We start from the raw sequence: 11,353 nt of genomic DNA, 5'->3' as shown, positions 1-11,353 counted from the left end.
ATAATACATTACATTTCACAAGGCCTTTCTTGGAGGGCTTAGTTATACCCAACAGTAGTGTTAGGAAACTCTTGGTTACAGGCCACATCAGGCCTGCAAGTCCCATTATGCTGGCTTGCAAAGTGATGTGTAATTCCTATTGGAATCCAGCCAGTTAGTATATCCAACAAGTGGAATTGTTAAATCACCCGCAACCTGCTTTCAGAATGACTGTCAGTCTCAGTATTCAATCTTCCATAACCTATCTCAATCATCTAAACTGGAACAGCCATCTCAGTAATAGGTGCAATAAATCCAATAACTAACAGATTGGATTATTTTAGAAAACTGTATGTTATTTATCTTTGTGTAGCATGAAATTAATCAACCAATCAATGTACATGCGAAAACACATAATACAGTAAAACAAACCATTCGTAATCTCCCTGCAATAGAGCATACTGGGAAATATTATGTATGGTTTTATGTAGAACCCTTCTTGCCTTCCAAAGAATCATCAAATCACCATTTCTTCCCAAAACGGTTCTCAGGATGTTAAATGTTCTAGGTAGAAACCTTTGCCTTACAAAATAATCCTTGTCTTCCAAATAGGGTTCTTTAGATCAAAACGGTTCTTGGTAGAACCCTATCCCTCCGCAAATAACCCCTTTGTAAACTTTTTTTCAAAGAGTGTACACTCATCATATACGCTGCTACTACTTTGTTTTTATACTCTTATTATCTGTCCTGATGCCTAGTGACTTTAACCCTGCCTACATGTACAGTGCATTCAGAAAGTATTCACACCCACTGATATACACACACAATACCCCATAATGTCAAAGTGGAATTATGTTTTTATACATTTTTACAAATTAAGAAAAAATGACAAGCTGAAGTCGCTTCAATATAAGTATTCAACCCCTTTGTTATGGCTAGCCTAAATAAGTTCAGGAGTACAAATGTGCTTAACAAGTCACATAATAAGTCACATGGACTCGGTGTGCTGATGTTTACCATGATGTGTTTAATGACTACTTCATCTCTGTAACCCACACATACAATTATCTGGGTCCCCCAGTCGAGCAGTGAATTTCAAGCACAGATTCAACCACAAATATCATGTACAGTAGGTTTTCCAATACCACACAAAGAAGGGCACCTAAATGAGTAAAAAATAAAAAGCAGACATTGAATATCCCTTTGAGCATGGTGAAGTTATTAATTACAGTTTTGATGGTGTATTAATACACCCAGTCACCACAAAGATACTGGCGTCCTTCCCAGCTCAGTTTCCGGAGAGGACGGAAACCGCTCAGGGATTTCTCCATGAGGCCAATGGGGATTTTAAAACAGAGTTTAATGGCTGTGATGGGAGAAAACTGAAGATGTATCAACAATATTGTAGTTACTCCTCAATACTAACCTAAACAACAGAGTGAAAAGGAAGCCTGTACAGAATACACATATTCCACAACATGCATCCTGTTTGCAATAAGGCAATAAAGTAATACTGCAAAAGATGTGGCAAAGAAATAAACTTTTTGTCCTGAATACAAAGCATCACTGACTAACACTCTTCTTATTTTCAAGCATGAAGTTGGCTGCATCATATTATGGGTATGGTTGTCATTGGCAAGGACTAAGTAGTTTTTAAAAAACACACAAAAAAAACAGAATAGAGCTAAGCACAGGCAAAATCCTAGAGGAAAACCTGGTTCAGTTGGCTTTCCAACAGACACTGGGAGACAAATTCACCTTTCAGCCGCACAATAGCCAGGCCAATAGCCAGGCTAGGCCAATTATACACTGGAGTTGCTTACCAAGACGGCATTCAATGTTTCTGAGTGTCCTAGTTAAAGTTGGCTTAAATTGGCAAAAAAAATAAAAATCTATGGCAAGACTTGAAAATGGCTGTCTAGCAAAGACCAATAACCAGAGCTTGAAGAGTTGTAAAAATAATAAAGGGCAAATATTGTACAATCCAGGTGTACAAAGCTCTTAGAGACTTACCCAGAAAGACTCACAGTTGTAATCGCTGCCAAAGGTGATTCTAACATGTATTGACTCAAGGGGTTGAATACTTAGTGTTTTATTTTCCATTTAATTAAAAATAAAAATGATAATTTTTCTTCCAACTTGACATTAGACTATTTTGTTTAGATTGTTGCCCAAAAAATGACAATTCAATTCATATAAATCCTACTTTGTCAAGGGGTGTGAATATTTTCTGAAGGCACTGTATATACTTACCTCAACTACCTCGTATCCCTGCAAATTGATATGGTATATTGGTACTCCTTGTATTTAGCTTCATTCTTGTGTTATTTCCCTTGTGTTTTTATCTTCTTGTTTTACTCTGCATCGGTGGGAAAGAGCTTGTTAGTAAGCATATCACTCTAGACCTGTTGTATTTGACGCATGTGACAAATACATTTGTATTTGTTTCGTTGCCACAAAACGAGGAGATTTATCCTATTTAATGAGAAATACAATGCTCAGGAGAGAGTGCACACACAGTAATGTACACATGTGCGCACACACACAAACCCACATTGCCTGTAACGCCATACACAGCTCTGAATTGAAAATGAGGATAAATAATTGATAAGGAATGCCTTGTGACTGCTTAAAGAATTTGCAGACAAATCACGTCCCATGCTCTATTCAGTGCTAGACAATATACAATTCTTAAACAGCATATACTATATAGGCCTTATGTAAAGTGTTATTTTATCTTAGATAATTCTCTGAAACATGTTAATTGGGCTGCTATCATTGAAATAAACAGAATGAAATTGTAAACAATTAAACAGAGAAAAGGCAAATGGCCCAAAATGGCTAGAAAAGTTTAGTAAATACAGTATAAAATACTGGATCTACCAAGTCTATGGCTAGGAGTGTTTCCTGACTATGTGGCCTGAACAGGAAAATATCTTGCCCTGGTGTTTTACTGGGGCCCAGAATTTTTCCTGGTTAGGTCACATGGTCAGGAAATGTTTCTGCATTTGTAACATTTATTCAGTACACCTTTTGCTTGTGACATGGTTATGTAGAAGCTTTCATCACCAGAAGAGCACCCGTCATATTCAGATTCCTAGCTTGATGTTAGATCTGATGGAATGCTTTTGGTATCAAAACACGTTATGGTTGTATCTGTGATTACATTTAGCTAATTTCAAGAAGTGTTGGTCCTTTGAGATCTTTGGGTACTCAAGTGAATCTGATGATGATGATGTCATAAAAGAGGTCCTCGTTATCTCCACTGCAGAGGTCAGTAAATGGCGGAGCCTGCTGAATTTCCATTCAGCCCATTTCCATAAGCTCTGTAGAAGAATTACAGTTGTGCAGCCTTAGAAGTTACACTTTTCAATCTTTCCTTGTCTTACTTTGCAATCTCAAACATATTCAAAAAACAGCCTCTCTGCTGATAATGTAGTATTTCCACATTCAAATAAAGTCTTGAGAATCAGGATGGCATATTTAGTTTTTATCCTGTTGTATTGTACAGCATGTTCATCTTTTTCCTACTTCAGAAGCCACTGGTTTACTGGAAAGAGAACAAAGAGATGTGGAGGTTAGCATGAACTGCTTGAACTGGAAACAAAGGCAATGCTTGAGACATAGAACCTACAAAGAACCTGTTCATTTTGAGGGGCGAGGTATTTCTCTATAGACATCTCAAAACTATAGAAGACAGAAAACATACACTCAGTGGGCAGCTTATTAGGTACACCCATCTAGTTCTGGGTCGGACCCTCCTTTGCCTCCAGAACAGCCTGAATTCCCCAAGGAATGGACACGTCACTCAATTGGTATCAAGGGACCTAATGTGTGCCAGGAAAACCTTCCCCACATCATACGCCATACACCACCGCCACCAATCTGTATCGTTGACACCAGGCAGGATGGGGCCATGGACTAATGCTGCTTACGCCAAAGCCTGACTCTGCCATCAGCATGACGCAACAGGAACCGGGATTTGTCAGACCAGGCAAAGTTTTTCCACTCCTCAATTGTCCAGTGTTTGTGATTGCATGCCCACTGGAGCCATTTCTTCTTGTTTTTAGCTGATCGTAGTAGAATCCGGTGTGGTCGTCTGCTGCAATGCCTTTCTGCACACAACTGTTGTACTGCAACATTATTTACCTATTTGTGGCCAGCCCGTTAGCTTGCACGATTCTTGCCATTATCCTTTGACCTCTCTCATCAACAAGCTATTTTCACCCACAGGAATGCCACTGACTGGATGCTTTTTGTGTGTTGCACCATTCTCGTTAAACCCTAGACACGATCAAGCGTGAAAAGCCCAGGAGGCCGGATGTTTCTGAGATACTGGAACCGGCGCACCTGGCACCGCCGATCATACCACGCTCAGTCGCTTAGGTCACTGGTTTTGCCCATTCTAACATTCAATCGAACATTAACTGAATGCCTTGAGGCCACGGTCTGTAGGAGTCAACCATTTTCGTGAATGGGGTAGTGTACCTAATAAACTGGTCACTGAGTGTATATTGAATTTCTAAAAACACAAACAGTTTCAGAATACATTATGTGCAGTTTATATTACTATGGCAACCTTCTTCCTCACAGTCTGTTTTTACCAATACCTGAATTTTACCGGAAATGTTCAAGTAACCGTGTTGATTGAATAAAGATCCTAAACAAATGCGTTCAGACACACCTCGATACTGGTGCCTCAGGGCACGGTTGTTGGGGCAGTCCCGGCCCTGCTTGCTGAAGTTGATGTTGGTGCGGATACAGCGCTGTAGGAGAGGCTGGGCGGGCCGCGTGTTGTCACTCATACTGAGGAATATCTTATATGGCTCATTCTGACTTAGCAGTCGCAGAGAATGCATCTAAAGAGGCGGAGTGAGAGAAAGTTGGACAGATAAGGTTTATGGTAAAGAATCTACAGTCTCAAATACAGCTAACTATTAAGTAACTTCTGGCAAACATGAGTTAATGTTATTATTGAGTCTATGATCGAGGGTGAGTTACCTGCATCTGTGTGACGTACACAGGTTTGTTCATGAGGATCCAGGTGGCTGTCTCGAAGCAGGGCGGGATAGTCATGGAGCCCTCGTATGTTATAAAACGTGTAGTGTCTGGATATAGATCTGCTATGTTGAGCCCCATGAGTAAGAATGCGTCATCTGGAGGTGGACCAAAACAGAGGTAATCAGATTCATACTGTACCATCCTCAACTCTTTCTACACTGTATTACTCAATAATAATAACACATTTTATTTGTATAGCGCTTTTCATTACTGTGTTATCCCAAAGCTCTACATAGGCAAAAAAGAATGCTAATAAAATAAAAACTACAGTAAAAACAAATGAAGGCAGGAAATAGCAATAGTAGGCTACTTGCTAAAAGGACTTTCCAGATTAGGACTATAAGAAAGACAGTCTGTAGAAATGTGTTTAAAGACCGTTTTAAAAGCTCTGTTTGATGGAGCAGCTCTCAAATGGTCAGGGAGAATATTCCATAGGCGAATATTCCAATATTCAGAAGGCTCGGTCCCCCATAGTACTGAGACGTGTCTTGGGGTCCTGAAGCAGTGGTGAGTTCATGGAGTGGAGAGTGCGAGGTGGCTCATTGATATAAATTATATTGTTGATGTAGGTGGGACTCAATCCATTCAAGGCTTTAAACACTAGGAGGAGGATTTTAAAGTCAATCTTATAGTTGACCGGTACCCAGTGGAGTTCAGCAAGGATGGGGGTGATGTGGGCTGCCTTCTTGGTCCTGGCAGGACTCTTCTGGAGAAGTTGTGGCCTCTGAAGTGATTTGGTTGAAAGGCATCCGAACAGAGCATTGCCATAGTCGATCTGGGAGAAGATGAAGGCGTGGACGAGTTTCTCTGCATCTGGCTGGGAGAGCGATGGTTTGAGCCAGGCAATGTTTCTTAGATGGAAAAATTATGTTTTGCAGATATGTTTTATATGGGCATCAAAGGACAGAGAAGGATCAAACTTAACTTCCAGGTTAGAGATGACAGAGGACAGATGGATGACTTGACCGTCACTAGTAGGGCAGATGTTTCCAGCACTAGTGACCTGCTTGTGTGTCCCAATAAGCATAGCCTCAGTCTTGCTGCTGTTCAGCAGTTCTCTTTCATCCATGCCCTGATGTCATCTAGGCAGCTGCCAAGTTTTGCTAGGCCTGAGATGGTGTCTGGATTGATGTAAATATACACTTGGGTATCGTCAGTGCAGCAGTGGAAGTTGATGTTATAGACTCTGAGGATTTGGCTGAGAAGGAGCATGTAGATTAGGAACAGAATAGGATGCAAAACGGACTCCTGTGGGATGTCGCATGTGACTGTAGACTCCACCGATCTGGACTCTCCAATCGGGATCGATTGCTTCCTATTGGAGAGGTAAGAGGAGAACCAGTTCAGAGCAGTTCCAGAGACTGAAGTGTGCTCTCTGATGCCGCAGGAGGATGTTGTGGTCAGCAGTGTCAAAAGAGCACTGAGATCTAGTGGGAGGCTAGGTGATCCAGATTCTGTAGCCATGAGTAGGTCATTGGTAACTTTCACCATAGCTGTTTCGGTGCTGTGCAAGGACTGGAAACCTCACTGGAAAAATGTGTTCAGCTAATTGGAAGACAGATGGGATTGAAGCTGGTTTGCAATCCCCTTTTCCAGTACTTTTGATAGGAAGAGGTTGGAGATGGCCCTGTAGTTGGATAAGAGGTCAGGGTTGGGTGTCTTCAGTAAGGGGGTGACTGCATCTGTTTTGACAAATGATAGTACCTCCCCGGTCAGCAGGGACTTGTAATACAGTATAACATCCAATTATTATAATAATGGGATACAAATAAAAGGATGATTAGTGATTTATTTAATGTAATTCGTTTAATTTAATTAAATGAATGAAAATGGAATGACAATTAAATTAACCAGACTAAATGAAGAGCATAAAACTGAAAGAAAAGAGAGTTTGGGTAGAGGCTGTTAATACTAACTATAGCAATGTTACATAATTGTTGTCTTTAAAGGAATGCCAATTTTCGATCAGCTTAGAACATTCTGAAAGTGCCACAGAGTTATTTATGTCAGTTAGAAACAGGAGATGACTCAAACATCTCTCAGGGTTTCTATTGTTACACATCTTATCCATTGAACCAGGAGGATCACATTGGTAATGTAGCTGATTAATTCAGAAGTTGGAATGAATTTCACTCAATCTCTGATTAAGTCCATCTCTGGCAACCTTCCAATTAGCCAAATTAATTCAATTGCTAGATATTCTTTTTTTATGGCGGATCCAGAAATGGAACTGACTACTATTCTATCTGTGACTACTGTAGATTTGACAACGTGTGTGCATAAACCCACACATCTTAAATGCCTGAGGGTGCTTACGTTTGTATGTTATTCTCGTGATGGTGTCTCTGTTCAGCATGCGATTCAGGAATACATTTGGAGACTCGGATATCTGAGAGGGAAGAGATTTAAAAGAACATGAAATATTCAGCATCCGCAGCACAGTCCCATGGGATTCTGAATATAAAGACCACTGTCACTACAATAGAACACCACAGAGAAGGAGACTGTCTGCATCAAGCACAAACAGACCTTTATAAATATGGACACAATAGCTACGCCATTGGGGCTCTTGGCTGCCTCACTGTAGTTGGCATAGAGTTCCTGGTTGTAGTGTATAAGTTGCACCTGTAAGTGAGGCGAGATAAAGACAAAACAAACAGTGAGTCCTTCCTTTCCTGGTGTTAGACCATGTGCGATAGAAAGGTGAATTTGTCTTGCACATGAAAGCATTATGTCAGATTAAACTAATCTTACCCATCCAACCCTCACTCGAAGACAAACTCAAGAAATTCAGGAATATTTTACTTTCACACTTGTCTGCTCAGTAGAGTTCCAATTTAGAACAGGATTCAGCTCTAATTATCTGGGCAGTCGCTTACTTTTGGCAACATATCTTCCTCACTTAAAAATGGTGAGCGTTTGCCAATTCTCAGTTAAATCGTGACAGACAAACTCAGTTTGGCACCTGATAAGTTTACTGTTTTTTACTTGTCATTATAATATCGCCCTCCTCCACTGAAAAAACCCACTGCCACTAAAAACTTACTGCCATTTGTCGATCCAGCCTTTGCTGTTGCTCTTCTACCCCACCCGTCAAAGGCCCTGTACATGTGATTAGTGGACTGAGTGACAGAGGTAGTTCAGCATATTTCATCATTGTCCATTGTTTGAGGAAATCTTCCACACAAACCAGCCTTGGTAGGGCTGTGTAAAGCAGTGAAGCCTTAACTGTAATGCAAGTTTGATTGAATTGAGCTCTTAGTCTAATGAAAGCAACTTGCAGTGGATTGGATTGTTTATAGACACAGCAAAGATAAAGATAATCCCTCTCGGCTCATTGGCTCGTTCCCTCTCACCTCTGCAGGGAAGGACTGTCCATTGAGCAGGTGCTCCGAGCCCTGGCCGTCCTCGCTACCAAAGTGCAGGCGTATCTCCTCCAGCCGGTGACTGTAACCCAGAGGCCCACCGGAGATGTTCACCAGGTGAGCCTTGTCTGGCCGCAGCGACACGTGGCGCCCTGTGTTGTACATGGTGCCTCCCATCTGCACAGAGAGGAGTCAAGATAAGGGGGGGGGCAAGTTTCTCACCTGAGAGACCTCTACAGAAGAGGAAATGGAGATAACTCATGTTAATACACTGAACTAAAATATAAATCGCAACATGCACAATATCTAAGATTTTACTGAGTTACAGTTCATATAAGGGAAATCAGTACATTTGAATTAATTAATTAATTAATTAGGCCCTAATCTATGGATTTTACATGACTGCAAATACAGGTATGCATCTGTTGATCACAGATACCTTAAAAATAGGTAGGGTTGTGGATCAGAAAACCAGTCAGTATCTGGTGTGACCACCATTTGCCTCATGAAGCGCGACACATCTCCTTCGCATAGAGTTGATCAGGCTGTTGATTGTGGCATGTGAAATGTTGTCCCACTCCTCTTCAATGACTGTGCGGAGTTGCTTGGCAACTTGGCGGGAACTGGAACACGCTGTCGTACACGTCGATCCAGAGCATCCCAAACATGCTCAATGGGTGATATGTCTGGTGAGTATGATATTTTCAGCTTCCAGGAATTGTGTACAGATCCTTGCAACATGGGACTGTGCATTATCATGCTGAAACATGAGGTGATGGCGGCGGATGAACTGACTCACCACAGTATCTCTGTGCATTAAAATAGCCATTGATAAAATGCAATTATGTTCGTAGCTTATGCCTGCCCATACCATCACCCCACCACCACCATGGGGCACTCTGTTCACAACGTTGACATCGCAAACCACTCGCCCACAGGATGCCATACACACGGTCTGCCATCTGCCCGAAACAGTTGAAACAGTCTGATGGCCTTAATCCGTGAAGAGCACACTTCTCCAGTGTGCCAGCGGCCATCAAAGGTCAGCATTTGCCTACTGAAGTCTGTTACAACGCCGAACTGCAGTCAGGTGAAGACCCTGGTGAGGATGACGAGCATGCAGATGAGCTTCCCTGAGGCGGTCTCTGCACATTTTAATCAAATCAAATTTTATTTGTCACATACACATGGTTAGCAGATGTTAATGCGAGTGTAGCGAAATGCTTGTGCTTCTAGTTCCGACAATGCAGTAACAACGAACAAGTAATCTAACTAACAATTCCCAAAAACTACTGTCTTATACACAGTGTAAGGGCATAAAGAATATGTACATAAGGATATATGAATGAGTGATGGTACAGAGGAGCATAGGCAAGATACAGTAGATGGTATCGAGTACAGTATATACATATGAGATGAGTATGTAAACAAAGTGGCATAGTTAAAGTGGCTAGTGATACATGTATTACATAAGGATGCAGTCGATGATATAGAGTACAGTATCTACGTATGCATATGAGATGAATAATGTAGGGTAAGTAACATTATATAAGGTAGCATTGTTTAAAGTGGCTAGTGATATATTTACATCATTTCCCATCAATTTCCATTATTAAAGTGGCTGGAGTAGAGTCAGTGTCGTTGACAGTGTGTTGGCAGTAGCCACTCAATGTTAGTGGTGGCTGTTTAACAGTCTGATGGCCTTGAGATAGAAGCTGTTTTTCAGTCTCTCGGTCCCAGCTTTGATGCACCTGTACTGACCTCGCCTTCTGGATGACAGCGGGGTGAACAGGCAGTGGCTCGGGTGGTTGATGTCCTTGATGATCTTTATGGCCTTCCTGTAGCATCGGGTGGTGTAGGTGTCCTGGAGGGCAGGTAGTTTGCCCCCGGTGATGCGTTGTGCAGACCTCACTACCCTCTGGAGAGCCTTACGGTTGAGGGCGGTGCAGTTGCCATACCAGGCGGTGATACAGCCCGCCAGGATGCTCTCGATTGTGCATCTGTAGAAGTTTGTGAGTGCTTTTGGTGACAAGCCGAATTTCTTCAGCCTCCTGAGGTTGAAGAGGCGCTGCTGCGCCTTCCTCACGATGCTGTCTGTGTGAGTGGACCAATTCAGTTTGACTGTGATGTGTATGCCGAGGAACTTAAAACTTGCTACCCTCTCCACTACTGTTCCATCGATGTGGATGGGGGGGGGGGTGTTCCCTCTGCTGTTTCCTGAAGTCCACAATCATCTCCTTAGTTTTGTTGACGTTGAGTGTGAGGTTATTTTCCTGACACCACACTCCGAGGGCCCTCACCTCCTCCCTGTAGGCCGTCTCGTCGTTGTTGGTAATCAAGCCTACCACTGTTGTGTCGTCCGCAAACTTGATGATTGAGTTGGAGGCGTACGTGGCCACGCAGTCGTGGGTGAACAGGGAGTACAGGAGAGGGCTCAGAACGCACCCTTGTGGGGCCCCAGTGTTGAGGATCAGCGGGGAGGAGATGTTGTTGCCTACCCTCACCACTAGAGAGGCATTTTATTTTCCCCAGCACAAGGTGCACCTGTTTAATGATCATGCTGTTTTATCAGCTTCTTGATATGCCACACCTGTCAGGTGGATGGATTATCTTGGCAAAGGATAAATGCTCAGTAACAGGGATGTAAACAAAATTAATTTATTTCAATTGCACTTTCCCATTACTGCGATGTAAAATCATAATATTATTCCTCAGAATAATCCTTTGGGATTGGCTGTAGGCCTGCAGTAAATTCGGTTTTTAAAAGGTGGATTAAAATAAAAAAAAAACGAAAATCATCTTCCAAATCTCATCTCATTAAGGAAGCAGGTGAAATGAATAATAAACTGAGAAACCAACTCTCACGTTGTTTGAAGTGACACATCAAAATGCCCAACAGGTAAAGGAAGACCTTCAAAGCTTTCTTCCATTCTTTCATATAAAACTAG

At 41.9% G+C, this 11,353-nt stretch overlaps 1 protein-coding gene across 2 annotated transcripts in view; it reads right to left on the bottom strand.

The window, feature by feature from the left end:
- Window positions 1–986: 986 nt before the first annotated feature.
- Window positions 987–11,353, bottom strand: part of LOC109898558 (carbonic anhydrase-related protein 10-like) — a 29,303-nt gene continuing 18,936 nt past the window's right edge. Inside the window, exons 4-9 of one of the 2 annotated variants that reach the window (XM_020493571.2) lie at window positions 8,397–8,582; window positions 7,570–7,665; window positions 7,357–7,429; window positions 4,981–5,135; window positions 4,664–4,838; window positions 987–3,529 (exon numbers count right to left, since the gene is read on the bottom strand). In XM_020493571.2, the coding sequence (XP_020349160.2) occupies window positions 3,507–3,529; window positions 4,664–4,838; window positions 4,981–5,135; window positions 7,357–7,429; window positions 7,570–7,665; window positions 8,397–8,582 (708 nt within the window). In that variant the 3' untranslated portion in view covers window positions 987–3,506. The remainder of the gene's footprint in view (window positions 3,530–4,663; window positions 4,839–4,980; window positions 5,136–7,356; window positions 7,430–7,569; window positions 7,666–8,396; window positions 8,583–11,353) is intronic. The other variant, XM_031827522.1, reaches the window with a different exon arrangement.

The sequence above is a fragment of the Oncorhynchus kisutch genome, linkage group LG6, assembly GCF_002021735.2.
Source record: "Oncorhynchus kisutch isolate 150728-3 linkage group LG6, Okis_V2, whole genome shotgun sequence".
Taxonomy (NCBI): domain Eukaryota; kingdom Metazoa; phylum Chordata; class Actinopteri; order Salmoniformes; family Salmonidae; genus Oncorhynchus; species Oncorhynchus kisutch.
Note: the sequence above shows the minus strand (reverse complement) of the source record. Positions and strands in the feature narration are given on the sequence as shown.